Source organism: Triturus cristatus, chromosome 11 (assembly GCF_964204655.1).
Source record: "Triturus cristatus chromosome 11, aTriCri1.1, whole genome shotgun sequence".
Lineage (NCBI taxonomy): Eukaryota > Metazoa > Chordata > Amphibia > Caudata > Salamandridae > Triturus > Triturus cristatus.
The window spans coordinates 113,028,758-113,043,949 of NC_140594.1; the positions used below are offsets into that span (position 1 = coordinate 113,028,758).

The window sequence follows — 15,192 nt, forward strand, 5'->3', positions numbered from 1 at the left end:
AGCCACTGCTACCACAGCAGTCAGTGGTGGGGATGAAGTTTAACATTTTTGTAAATCACAGCTCTGCTAAAAACCCTCCTTTTAGGCAAGAACTCACTCTGGGATGGCTGCTACATTTGCAGCATCTTTCCTACTTGATCATGGAAAAAGCAGCACAGTGAATCTTCGGACAATTTCTCTACATTTACCATCTCATCTGTTTATTCCCTACTAACATCAAATGCCTGTTCAAATGTTCAAGCTGGAACTTGGAAATAACTAGCTACAGCCAATTTGCAAAGCAGATCTAGAGTATCTCTTACTATGAAGCAAACTTTAGCAGCAAATCCCACATTCGAAATCGAAAACTTTCCAGCACCAACCAAATTGTTAAACAATGCATAACTCCACAGGTAATAGTGGCACCATGAATTGTACTTCTTCTCAACTGCATTGGGAAGCCTTACCTGGGAAGCAGAAACTCTACAGCAGTATTGAATTCAGTGGCATTCACTCGTCCCTGCAAGCAGCGAAGATTCCATCCGATGATGCTTCCATCCAGACTACCAAAAACCATCTCCACAAGCCATGGGAATACAGGATGTAGTTCCTACTGGTAAACAGATACACCATGAGGGAAGAAGGTTGTAGGGCATGCGGTAGGTGCCAAGCATGCCGACTCTGTGTCAACTGAAAATGCAGCAATGGAAGAAGCATCCATGAAACAAACATCTAAAATATGCATGCCCCACACCAGCCTTGCATATAGGGAAAGAACAATGCCTGCAGTAGGAAAGAATTTTGCTCATTTGCTGAGACGTATAGGCATGTTACCTGCACAGAAAGAAGCAGGATTTAGAGTCAAATTAGGAGAGAAAACACTCAGATAAAGTGAAAACATGCAACAACAAGAATCTGTGTTCAGAGTCAGTAGACGGACCACACGTGAACAATTAAATGAGTAAGTACAACATACAGCTGCTAACTTCATGAATATAGATGAACTTTTATTGATTTTATTTGATTAAACACAGCCTGTGAGAAAGATTATCCATATGGACTTAAAACGTAAAGATTGGCAAATGTTTTTAAAAGGTGGAAAATACCAAGTTGTCAGACACTGTCTAGACTTACAAATCACAAGGTAGTGGACAAAATGTATGTATTGTATCGATTGGTATTTTTATAGTGCAAACCTAGTTTTGAAGCAATGGAGCACTATTATGTGGGGGATTAGGAGACCATATAAACAATCGTGGACATCAAGTGGGGATTACAAAAATAAGTTTCACATTTTCAGGCACATGGAGATTAAGCGATTTGCCTAGAATCACATGATGTTGAGTCAAGAGCTGAGGCTAAGATTCAAACCTTTCCAGGTTCCAAAGACGACAGCTCTGGCTGCAAGACCACAATATACTCCAAAAACATTTCTTGCATGTACTTATAGCCTGGTGGCCAAATTAAAATGTGCAGTTATTAATTTAGAAAACCCTTAAGAAAATGGCTTAACGAGTTAAGAGCTGCCCGATCAAAAGTGTCTTTTAGGCCTCAATTAGTAGTGCTGCATTATTTATGACACCCAATAAAAAGAAACTGTGAGAAGTTGGCCTGATATATGCTGTCCACTAATTAAAGTGGGCACCTTGTACCAGTCCAAACAACCTTTATGGTGATTTAAGAGGTCAAAAGATAACCCTAGAAGGGCGTGGCTTGGCGCTGACCGCGATGGCGGCGTAGCTCTTGAGCTCCGTCAGGGCCTGCGACACAGCCCGCAAAATCTGATATGACTCCGTCAACCTGAGGGGGGGGGGGGGAAATACAGCACAAAGTTCCCGAGATCGAGCTGCGGCGGAGAGACCGTCTTCTGAACCTTGGTGGTGCAAAATAGCCGCTACATTGAGCCGGCGCTCAACCAGACAGCGACGCAGCGACCCCAGCGAGAAGGAGGCGGAGTTGCGTAAAGTGCCGGCCTACCTCACGATCGTGAGGCTGGGGATTTGAACTGCGCGAGACCCATGGCTTGTGGCCTGGGACTGAAGCGCTCATCACTGCGAGTGGAGGCCTCCCGAGAGCTTTATTCGGCCATTGCATCTCATGAGGTGGGATCCGGTGGGACTCTGACCCCCCCCCCCCCCCCCTTCCCGGCACGATTAACGCCTGATCCCGCTTCGCGCTGCACCGTGGGTGCACCGGAGACTGAACACAGGATACCTATGGGCACGAAGAACAAACGCTGGTGAGAACTTGGCCTGCAGCCAGATATTACCGCCTACGAGTGGCAGCCTCGGACCACTGGAGCGCTTATTACTGCGAGTGGCGGCCTCCCGAGTGCTTGATTTGCCCATCGCACCAAATGAGGTGAGACCTTCAGCCTCCACCCCCCCTCCCACCGGCACGCTAGAAACACCCGATCCCGCTTCACGCGGTAACACTGCATCGTAGGATCACCGGTGCTTGAACGGGGTGTACCCATGAGAACGTTCTAAAAAAGAACAAACGCTGGCGAGAACTTGGCCTGCAGCCAGAGAGCACCACCTACGAACGGCAGCCTCAGACCACTGGCCCTGGTACAATAATCGGATTGCGCAGTACAAACACAATACGTTGGCTAGGGAAGGTACAGATGGGGAAGGAGTGACGCACGTGGCAACCTGCTGGACCCAAAAGAAGAGAGCGTATGGGTGATCTTAGGGGGGCTCCCCCCCTCCATGCTTGCCAGTGGGTGGACAATTGCACTGTCAGATCCACGTTCTTTGAAGGTCACTGTGCCCCCGCCTTAAGGCAGGCCGGAATCCTTCTTGTTACCGGACTCCTTGGATGGCAACAAATACTGGCTGGGGGTGAGGCGACAATCTCTGTCCATTATACGACACCTGGCCTCGGTGTCGCACCACACCATGACGAAGCCAAAGGGAGGTACGGCATCCGTCCAGGTCAACAGGATGGTCAAATACGCGGTACCACGACAGCTCGCTGCGGAAAAAGGGGCGCGAGACGATGCCCTAGCTGCTGAAGAACCATCCCTCAGCTCAATAATGGCGGCGATACAAACAGTTGGAACTAATCTAGAAACGAAAATCGACCAGGTCACGATCGAGATGAACCTTATGCGGGCTGATATGCAAAAAAAGTCTGAAAGGGTCACTGCCACGGAAGAAAATATAGGGGAGCTGCAGGCTGCGACACGTAAACTGGAGGAAAAGGTCAAAAAATTAGTCCACCGACATAAAGAAATGGCGCTACACCTGGATGATCAGGAAGGGCGAACCCGCCGCAACAACATACGGGTGGTGGGGGTGCCTGAGGGCCCCAGTATGGATCTCTTCCTTGAAGACCTCATCCTGCATCACCTCAAGCCCAAAAGACTGTCTCCACTGTTCTCTGTAGAAAGGGCACATAGAGCCCCGATCCCGAAGCCAAAACCTGGTGCGCCGCCTCGAACTATCATCGCGCGCATTCTGAATTTTCGCGACCGGGATGCAATCCTACAAGCAGCTAGAGTCAATGGCGACCTCTCCTACGATAATGCGACGGTCCTTTTCTTCCCGGACTTCACTCTGAAAGTGCAGCGAGGAAGGCGCTCCTTCGAAGGGATCAAACGGGCTCTTAGGGACAAGGGACTCAAGTACATGATGTTCTTTCCAGCCAAGTTGAAAGTAGTTGACGGTGACAAATCCTAGTTCTTCCTGATGCCGGAGGAGGCACAACGCTGGCTCGACGAAGGCCCTTCCCAGACGCATCGCCGGAGAGAGGAGAAAGACCGTGGGATCACTGGCCAACGTCCTCAAGACTCTACACTGGCGTGGAGACAAAATGCGCTCGCCATCAAGATCCAGAAGTTCCCGCTCTGGCAGCCCTGGCAGTGATATGGCACGTGCTGGAAAATGAAAGACTGCACGAACTTTACTGGTCTGTAGTTATTTATCTTTTTTGTCCCTTTATATTGTGGGGGTGGGGGAGTCTCCAGTCCTCTGGGCACGATATGTTCCTCTCTGCCAACTCAATATTGGACTGGCATAACTCCGAATGAACAATGGAACTTTTTTTAAAGTAATATTGACCCTCGAAAATGTTGGGGCATTGTTGCGGGCCCGAGAGGGAGAGACTATTGGGCGCTAACACCGCACGACCCTACGTTTAATGTTCTTTATTCTTGGGATCATAGGCACTCTGCTATTGGGGTGGGGGGTAGTTTTGGACCTACTAGGCAGGGATGCAGGGAGGGGGGACTTCATGGGTAGAGTAGGGAGGGTAATATTATTATGTATTGGCATAATGATGGAACTCTCACTTAGCCCCCTTAGGAATGGGAAATGTGATCCTATGACTCTGTCATTACTCCAACTGAGTAGGGGCGGAGGAGTGAAGAATTCAGATGTAAGTAATGTATATCTGCAATACGAAGATGTTAATGTTTTGATAGTTACCGATCTGCAAACACTGACACACAGTCATTACGGGAATAGGCTCACACTGACCTTCGCTATCCAACATGTCACGAACACACATACCTTTTATGGCCTCATTTGATCCAATGACACAACGCACCACAACGCCAACGTTATCCTTCCTTTCCTGGAATGTCAATGGGCTGAGAGACAAGATAAAACGTGGACTGGTGCAACAATATCTGAAACGCACGGCCCCAGCAGTTATACTGATTCAGGAGACGCACCTGGTGGGATCCATGTGTAAAGCCCTTGACCGGTGGGGGTTCCAATTGGTAGTGCATTCAGAGATCACCACAGGATCCCGGGGGGTGGGAATCTTGGTTCGAAAGAGATTCCCTCTCATTGTCCACAGCACTTTTAAAGATGACCAGGGCCGATTTGCGGCAATCTCGATTCAATGGGAGGGACGTCTGCTTAACTTAGTGACTGTCTACTTCCCGCCCACCCGACATTCCCCCGCCTTCCAAGATCTGGGCAAATTCCTCCTAACATTACCGGAAGGGGATTTAATACTAGGGGGAGACTTCAACATGACCATAAACGATGCACTGGACCGTACGCCTGCCCGCCCCCATCATCGTTTAAGCTCACCGCTGGCCGAATTTTTAGAAGCTCACGGTCTATTGGACATATGGCAATTCCAACCCACTTCAGAACCAATACACCTTTCATTCAGGAGCTCATATTAGCCTCTCCCGCATAGACTACATACTCGCGGCGCTAGATAACATGGGGAGGATGGGGACGACATCACACTTACACAGAGGGATCTCTGATCACTCCCCGGTAAAGGCGGTGATTCGGGCGCGCAGCGCTATTCAAGGTCGTATGTACCCCATATATCCAGAATACCTCCTAAACTCAAAAAATCTGGAAAAGTTTAGTCACTGCAACCACACAATACTTTCAAGAAAATGAGCCATCAATCACCTCCCCGTTAACGCTTTGGGAGGCATACAAACCAGTGATTCGTGGACAGGCCATCTCCCTCATCGAGGGACATAAAAAAGAAAAGAAAAATGCAAAAGAGACCTTGGAGCAGGAGGTACAGCAATTAGAATCTCAACATGCCGTAGATCCCACTGACGCTACTGCGCATACACTGCGTGTTAACAGACAGGAATACAAAGAATACCTTTGGGCAGATGCTACATCCCATCTACAAGCAGTTCAACACTGGATCTATGAATCTGGGGACAAAGCAGGCAAACTTCTTGCCTGGTTAGACAAAAGGGAACGGGCGAATAGATTGATAGTGCAGATTAGAGTGGATACTGGGGAGGTCACATCAGACCCACAAGAAATAGTGACTGCACTAGCGCAATACTACGAACAAGTTTACACATCCACGAATACCATCAGTGTCCAGGAAGCACTCGTATTCCTTAAAGACATCCACATGCCGAAGCTCGCGCCTCAATAAACTGAGGGTCTAGAAGCAGACATTACGATGGATGAACTCAAGACAGCCATCTCAAAGATACAATCAGGTAAAGCCACCGGTCCTAATGGCATCCCCATAGAACTATATAAACACACGGCGGACAAGATAGCCCCGTATATGCTGAAAATGTTTGAAACAAGTCGTGCCACAGGAACACTCCCCAGAGATCAGCATCTGGCAACCATTGTGGCCATTCGCAAGTCTGGTAAGCCGGCAGCAGAATGCACATCATATCGACCGATCTCATTAATCAATGCAGAAGCAAAAATTCTAGCCAAAGCGTTGGAACTCAGGCTGACATCCCACCTCATCAAACTGGTCCACCCGGACCAATCGGATTTTATGCCTGGAAGAAACACAGCCGTGAATCTCAGGCGCCTGCATGGCGTACTGGGTCACAAACACACAGTACAGGAAGACTCTGCGGTCCTCTCGCTGGACGCAAAAATGGCCTTTGACTCGGTGGAATGGGCTTTCCTGTTTGCGGTCCTTCAACATTTAGGGTTCGGGCCGAGGTTCTGCTCCTGGGTACACCTACTCTACACAAACCCTGTGGCACATGTAGTCGCCAATGGGCACATATCACAGGAGATCACTCTGGGAAGAGGAACCCGACAGGGCTGCTCATTATTATCCTTATTGTTCGCATTGGTCCTGGAACCGCTGGCGGCCTGGATTAGGTGGGATCCCATGGTCCGAGGTCTAAAATGGAGGGAGGGATGGGAAGATCGTATCTCCTTCTACGCTGATGATGTTTTACTATATATAGCCTCACCCACGCGATCCCTCCACGCACTACTCAACATCAGCGCGGTTTTTTGATTAGAGTCCGAATATGCCATTAATTGGGAGAAGTCCGTACTCTACATAATACATGAACGACCTCCACGTCTCCCAAAGGGATGCACGGTCCAGATAGTGAAGGATAGTTTCAAATACCTTGGCATTCACGTCACGTCCGGACACATTCATAACACTTAACTTGAAGCATCGCTGCAAAGACTGAAGCGCGACATCAAGCACTGGAGAGTACTGCCACTCACCCTACTGGGTAGAGCGGCTCTTTTCAAAATGATGGCCCTGCCCAGATTTTTATATTATATGCCCTATACAACACGCTCTATCCAGTCCCTGAATCATATTTTAGAGCAGTGAACTCGGAGGTCGCTGTTCTCCTATGGTATAGCAAACCAGCAAGAATGGCAGCGAATAAACTAGTCAGAAGTTGGTATGATGGCGGGATTGCCCTACCTGATATCAAGGCGTACTATTGGGCTTCACAACTCATAGTCATCAATCAATGGCTTCATGTACCTGACACAGACCCCGCCTAGACAGAATGACCCTGGGGAAAGGTGGAGTCAATAGGGTGCTCTATAACAAACGGAAAACCCGAGACCTCATGGACCCAATGGCACACACAATTTGTATATGGCACACAGTAACCAAGCATCTGGGCTGGTCAGACAGACTAACGCAACACACTCCACTGTGGGACACAGGCAAACTAGGAACATTGGGAAAAAGTAAAGGATTTCAAAAATGGGATCCAATAGGAATCTCCCGGATGGGGGGCATCTGGAAAAATGGAGAGGTCGTCAGTTTTGCCTACCCACAAGAACAAAACATGATGGCCCCGAGAGAACAATTTTGATATATGCAAATTAAACACGCGATAGATGCAGCCCTCCCAACAGCAGAAATACTTCCTGAATCATCCCCTTTAGAGGACTGACTGCTCACTGACTATCTCACTCAACTATAAAAAAATGATCAATAACCGGACAGACCCACTTGACCGACTCAGGGCGCTCTGGCAGACGGCGGTTGGAGACATGGACGACCCAGACTGGCGAGACGCGATTGCAATCTCCTCTAGAATGCGGTTGGTACAGTTTAAAATAATACTCCGGGCCTATTACACGCGGGTAATACTGCATAAGATGGGAAGAATTCCTGATCCATACTGTTTACGCCTCTGTGGCGCCATAGGTACCTTTTATCATACCGTGTGGGAATGTACAAGGCTTACACCATACTGGGCGGCAGTCATGGAAACCATCACGGAGGTCAACGAGAAGCAAGTCCCGCCTGAGCCTAAATGCTGCCTCCTTAACATCTGGGGACCAACAGACAACCGCGCTGAACGTCAGTGGGCAACGACAGGCATGATGATAGCCAAACGTAATATAGCACAAAAATAGGAAGCAGGAAGTATACCGACTTTACTGGACTGGTGTAGAGATATGGATATAGCCATGGTAGCGGAGAAGGCCACATTCATTCACAGGAAATGCCCAAAGAAATGGGGAAGGGTGTGGGGCAAATGGAACGTATATAGGGGGAAAATCTGTACACCTCCAGTGTTGGATCATGACACAGAAGATGACATAACATTACCGCGGTCATATAAAAGTGTTGCTGTACCTGTGGAAAATGTATACTGACTGACTGTATGTGCATGGCACCGTGAATGTAAAACTGTATATGCAGATTGTTTGTTGTTTCAATAAAATTCTATTAAAAAAAAAAATTAAGATAACCTTAGAAAGCTATCCAAGTGGTAGCTGTGAAGAGCAGCCTTCTGGCTTAGTCTTGAAGGAATGTTAAGCAGCTGGTTTTACCAGAAGGAAACCTTATAGTATTGGTTAAATGAAAGGAGAACCACACAGTAGTTATAAAAATATGTATTTATTAATATAACACACTCTAAATACCTCACAGTATCTGCTACACGCAGATAAACATAAAGCACATAATGTCCAGACCATATACTAAAATAGAGGTATAAGAACCACGACTTGACTCAAGTCAAGATAAGGTCTAGAGCATGTAGAATCGCTGGGACCCCAAGGAACCACCCAAGGTGAGCAAGTAGGGACCCCACTTAGTACGGGTGCAGTGTGGGAACACGACCACTTGCTCCGTACAATTCTACGTAGAAATCGCAGTTGAAGTTTTAAAGTTTAAGGACCCTTCCCAGTGGATTACGAGGAAGCCCTTTGGATCATAAGAGGTTGAAGAGTCACCCCACCTGTGGATAGCGTAGTACCATCACAGACTAGCACAGCCTGAGCTGGAGTTCTGACGAGGCCAGAACCCATCTCAGAGCCCAAGGTTAACCCTACTAATCCCTTGTTCCCTGTACCACCACCTGTACTTGTGCTAGGGGGCGCAGTGGTGGTAGGAGGATTTTCCTTGGCTTTTGGACAGTCAGCATCTCTTGTCCAATGTGTCTTCTGTTTAAAGAGATAACACCAAGGTTCCTTTTTGCCTTTACCTTTGTTGGATTCTGAATCCTCCCCAGATGCAGGATTTTGGAGCCCTGAGGAAGACTTTTGATCTTTACACTCCTCCCCACCCTTATCTGGAGTTTTAGCATCTTGCTTCTTTTGGTCACCACCAGTGTTCTGGTTTTTCTGCTTCACCCTGGTTCTGACCCACTTATCTGCCTTCTTTCCCAATTCTTGGGGAGAAGTCAGATCAGAGACAACGAGGTACTGATACAATTACTGATTTCGGCAATTATTAAGGATCTGCTCCCTCATAACTAAATTGTACAATCCCTTGAAATCATTCACTTTGCTGCCAAGCAACCAGCCTTCCAGAGCCTTAATGGCACTATCCACAAAGTCTACCCAATCTTGATTCTGTGTCTTCTGGGTATCTCTGAACTTAATCCTGTACTGTTCAGTGGTTACGCCAAACCCATCAATAGGAGCACACTTCAGGATTGAATAGTTGTCAGCATCCAACAGTGAGGAGCTTATCTCTACCTTTGTCAGTAATGGAGAGCCACAGGATAGCTGACCACTGCTCTTGAGGGACCCTCTGAACGTTACAGGCCCTCTCCAAAGCAGTTATCAGTTTATGGATGTCATTCCCAACATGGTAAGGAGGGACAATCTTGCTCAGTTTCCTATTATCAAAGGAATGTTGCTTAATTCTAGGGACACTGTTGCTGCCACCATGGGACTCTAGTCCCAACTTTTTTCTCCCTCTCTGGATGTCTAGGGACTCTTTGTCCAGGGCCAATTGGTCTTGCCTGAGCCGAAGCCTAGCTTTCTCAAGTTCAAGCAATTGGTGCTCCCTATCATAAGGGTGGCCCCTCTTGCTAGATACAGAGGTCCCTACAGACTGTCCCGAGTAATTTGACTCTGCAGAGGGAGATCTACATCTCCTTGATAAACTCTGCACTCTTCCAGGAGGGGTGAAGAGGGGGCCATCCTGGCCTTCTCCACTGACTCTTGGAAGATCTGAGCTATCCAAGTGGGACCCATCTTGGTCCCCTTGGTCAGGGTTAGAGTCTAGGTCATAAAAGCTGTCACCTCCTGACCTGTCTTCATTTCCTGTTCCACCCACTCTATCCTGTTCACCTGACCCAGGGGTCTTCCTATGGTCATCTAACAGTAACATCTCAATTAGACGTTCAGTGTTGGCACTTCTCCCAGTCTTCAGCTAACTAGAGGCACACAGGGCTTTCAATTCTTGGAATGAAAGCTCACTGTATCTAGAGGGCAGAGAGCCACTGGCATCTCCTTTAGTTGGCATACTAAATGTGGCGAGTTGTTGCACCTACCTAACCTAGTGGGAACTAAACTCTCTGAGGTTGGAGAGAGGGTGTGCTAGACCCCGGACTTACCCAACCCTAAGTTCAGTAGAACTTACTTATTATAAGCTAGTATTATATGTACCTAGTACTTAGTGGTTTTCAGTTAATCAATACAAAGATTTATATGGTAAAACAATGCAGGCTTGAATCCCAACCGCTGCATACCAATGTGAGAAGTTGGCCTGGTATATGCTGTCCACTAATTAAAGTGGGCACCTTGTACCAGTCCAAACAACCCTAATGGTGATTTAAGAGGTCAAAGATAAACTTAGAAAGCTATCCAAGTGGTAGCTGTGGAGAGCAGCCTTCAGGCTTAGTCTTGAAGGAATGTTAAGCAGCTTGTTTTACCAGAATGCAACCTTATAGTATTGGTTAAATGAAAGGAGAACCACAAAGTAGTCATAAAAATATGTATTTATTATTACAACACACTCTAAATACCTCACAGTATCTGCTACACGCAGATAAACATAAAGCACACAACACTGTAGCACAGAACCAATCGTAAGTAGCACTAATACACAGCGGGCTCCAGGGGAAGACCAGACCATATACTAAAATAGTGGTATAAGAACCACGACTCAAGTCAAGACAAAGTCTAGAGCACGTAGAATCCTTGGGACCTCAAGGAACCACCCATGGTGAGTAAGTAGGGACCCCATGGAGGACGGGTGCAGTGGGGGGAACCCGAACGCATGCTCTGTACAATTCTATGGGGACGTTGCGTTTGAAGTTTTAAAGGACCCTTCCCAGTGGATTACGAGGAAGCCCTTTGGATCATAGGAGGTTGAAGAACCACCCCACCCGTGGATACTGTAGTACCAGAGTTACCTATCCGAGGAAGGCCCGGGTGCATAGGACTGAAGTGGTGTCGGAAACTGCTGTTGAACTGAATGGAGGACTTCAAGGAAATGTCACTGCTGGAAGGAAGAAGAATGTCCGATGGAATCCAAAGGTGGATTATTGTTGGAGAGTACCTGAATGCAGAGGGAACAGAGTCTGGGTCACTCAGGAGTGACCAGGGGCTCGGTAGTCGAATGCCTACTGATGTCGGGTGCTTCAGGTGCGTTGAGGGGGTTCTTGACTCTGCAGCCACAGGGACCAGGAGACATTGAGGACGACCAGGAGCCGGATGCGAGCTGTCCCACGAGGGATGTCGAGTGCTGAGGGGTCAATGTCCGGCGGGAACACCAACAAACCTTGGCAATGGCAACCCACGCAGAAGGTCAAGAAGGGTTAAGGTTCGGACCAGCAAGGTCCAGGAGATTCATCAAAGCAAGGAGAGTCGGGGCAAGCCTGGAGCAACCAGGGAAGCCCAAGGAAAGCAAAGTTTACCCTCAAGGGGACTCACAGGTCGAAGGCACAGGAGTCGCAAGAGAAACTCGGGCGGATTCACAAGACGACAGCCCACGTAGCAGTTACTGCAAGGAGGACGAAGATCTTCGTACGAAATGTGCCCAGAGGTTGGGGCTATCAAAAGCCCATTGCACTTGTCTGGCAACGGCCAACAAGCATATGCACTTGCAAAAGTACTCGGTGCACAGGGTTTCGGATATCGCAGCCCCCACGAGGGATTCTGACCTCAAACTCAGTGAGAGGGAATCTCGGGCCTCGAGGGACCCACCTCTTGTGTTGCTGGGATCTTCGGAGTCCGTAGGAGCTCAGGAGCAGCAGACCGGTACTTCGGGATGTGGTGGGAGATGTCTTCCGTTGTCCTTGATGCTCCATAGGTCCTACATGGAGCCTGTATGGTGCACGGGCACAGACGATGCTTCAGACTGTGGGAGAGATAAAGTCAGGCCCAAAGTAAGTCCAGCTAAGTCCAAATGTCCAGGTGGTCGAAGTTCAGTGGTTTCTTGTTTCAGAGTCTTGTCCAGGTTGAATCTAGGGTCCTACAGCCATGTAACTCTAAGTACCCAAGGGAGAGGGTTGGACAGATTCAGGGGACCCTCCCAGGGGAGGGTCAGGACAGTGGGGAGGTTACTCCCATGCCCTTTTTTCCAGTTTCACGCCAGAGCAGGAGTCAACTGCTCCCAGGACTGGTTTGAACTGGACTATGCACAGAGACACCAAATGGGCCCCTCATGCAGACTTTCTGTCACTGGCAAGCGCACCCACCCAGCCCTAATACACTAAATCCTGTCTGGGAGGTCACACCTCCCTGTGGCAGGATGCCTATTGCTGCACCTTCCTCTGCTCGAGCTTGGCTCAGCAGCAGTAGGGCAGAAATGTGTCTCTAGTCGCCAGCAACGATTTTGTACTGCCCGAGACCAGAAGGCTGGTACCGGGAACACCAGGGACTCAACGAAGCTCGCTTCTGAGGGCTGGAATCATGGTATGATTCCACAATGTTTGATACCAAACACGATAGGGTTACTTTCAGCCGTTTTAGAGTTGTTCCTCACGCAGTTGTGTAATGCCACGCTATATGTTGTACATGGCTGAAAGACTGATAACCAGGGAGAATGGACTCCGTAGGCTGCAGGGATGTTCTGCTCATGCAGTGGCACCCTCTCACTTAGAACCAAGCACCCTGCCCTAAAGGCCTGCTAGAGGGGTGACTTATAGGTTTTAAATGCAGTGACCCTTAGATATAGTAAACCTATAAGGGATACCCCAGTATGCAATCTGGAGTGTACCCAAGTACATGACAGAACAGTTTAGGGAGAAAGCAGATAGACTGGGGTCCTGATTAGCAGGATCCCAGTCAGACTAGTCAAAAACAGTATCACATGAAGTAAAAAGTGGGGGTAACCATAAGAAGCAGATCCTACTTTCCTACAGATAACCTGGACAACTACGTAGCAATGAGCCACAAGCAGCAGAATTTTGCGCTTACTGCCCCAAAATATGCATCTGTTCGTATTAACCAGGCCTTTTTCACCCAATACATGTAGGCAGGTTTGACCGGCCAAAATCTGTCTGAGGGAAAAAAATCTTACTACCTCCTAACTCCATTATCCATGCAAATAGGTGTTTGCACAGGTGTTGTAATTTAACAGGGCACTTGTAACTGAGACTTAAGTGACGGATAGCTAAATCCAGCATAGCCAAATCAGATTTTTTATCACCACAGGAATGATACATTGATTACCAGAGTTAATTAATAACATCTCTTAGGTACAATCCTATGAAATAGCAAAAACATTTCCAAACACACAAGATCTATTGTTTCCATCACTTGTAACTTGGGTTTATGTTATGCATTGACCTGAGCCAGGGCACGCAAATTGTGGCATGTGCTTTTCTTACCTTTAGAGTGGGGGTCATGTATTAGCCTCAGACATATTTTGTGTTGTACACAGATTTCATTTTTGGTTTAAGTTTCTCACTTATTTTAACTAGAATAAAGGGTGAAGCTGCAGTTTTCCCATGTGTATTTATCATTAGAAACAAGAAATGGTACTGTATATTCCCCATGCTATTACTGACTGAAAAGGTTTCAAGAAATCTTTGATTTGCTGACATCTGACTTTCTTGACTTGTAATGACCCAACTATAAAAGTCTAAATGTTAGTGAATCCTAGAATTATTGCATCTTGATTAAATAAAGAAGAAACATAAAACAGGGCAATAGCCTGTCCTGGGTTCAACCACCTGGCTGCAACACTAACCGTGTCTTGAATATGCAGGGCTTTTGTTGACCTTCGTGGTGCCTCCGCGATTGTCTTTCTTCACGCAGTGCGCATCGAGAACTGAAGCTGCTACCGGGAGGGACGGTGCACATATGGCAATTTCTTTTTTTTTTTTTTAAGTGATTGGATACTTTCGCAGCTGCAGCATCAGCAGTAACTGAGCCCTGTGGAAACGGCAACAGAATGTCTGGTGTGCGTCACGACTGAGGTGCACCGGCAGATCACACTCCTCAGACAACATGACGTGCTTTCGGTTCGGATCGGGGACTTAGCGGAGCAGACACCCTCGATTTGCTGAGCGAGACGCAGCACTCCAACGCAGAAGCCACTGCACCTGACGATTGAGGACGTAGTTGCGAGCTGCAAGCCGACCAAGAAGAGTGAGACAGCGAGGCAAAGCGGGCGGAAAGCCCTTTTCCTCACCTCCCGGGGGGCTCATATCGGCCCAGCGAGGTCTCATATCTCACACCCCTCCACCACGCAGAAACCTGCCAGCCAGCTGGGGCAGGCACCCGTGTGTGTCCCGTACCCGCCCAAACTCACAGAGGCAGCACGATTTAGTCTGGTGCAGCCTGCGAGGCGATGCAGGCGCTGCCCAGGTTTACAAGCAGCAGCGTGACCATCCTCCCCTCAGCGCCTGGAGTCCTCCCCCTCTCCCTCACTCGATCAGGGGGGGCAGGGGATTTCTCAACTTAACATGAGGAGAGCTCCAGTAGTCCTGCAATTCAGCTCATGGAGGCTTTCAGAGGCACTTGACTGGCATTGAAACCTGTGTTCGAAGCAGCTCTTCGTTCTACGCTTAGACTGGTAGGATCCTGCTATCCTTTTTAATACACCTCTCAACACTTAATAGTTTTTAACATTTAAATATTGTCCCTCTGCCTCACCCCCACCCCCTGCTTTTGCTCCACCCCCAACCTAACTGGTTCTAGCTGTAGCAGCTTTGCCAGCGACCTATGGAGTGGGGGGGTGCTTCTCAGAGTCGTCCAGGGGCGGTAGCAGAGGCAGCAGCGGCGTAGGGAAGTCGGATACTGGTCACCATCTCCCTAATCCTATCAATTACAGACA

General features: G+C 48.2%; 1 protein-coding gene across 8 annotated transcripts in view; it reads right to left on the reverse strand.

Annotated features, from left to right (window-relative positions):
• The window catches only part of SMPD4 (sphingomyelin phosphodiesterase 4), a 431,863-nt gene that overhangs the window by 393,838 nt on the left and 22,833 nt on the right, over positions 1-15,192 (reverse strand). For 6 of the 8 annotated variants that reach the window (XM_085636345.1, XM_085636344.1, XM_085636343.1 and 3 more), the window contains exon 4: positions 447-589. In XM_085636345.1, coding sequence (XP_085492471.1) covers positions 447-589 — 143 coding nt within the window. Of the gene's footprint in view, positions 1-446; positions 593-15,192 lie in introns of all 8 variants that reach the window. The other 2 variants (XM_085636347.1, XM_085636346.1) reach the window with 1 other exon arrangement.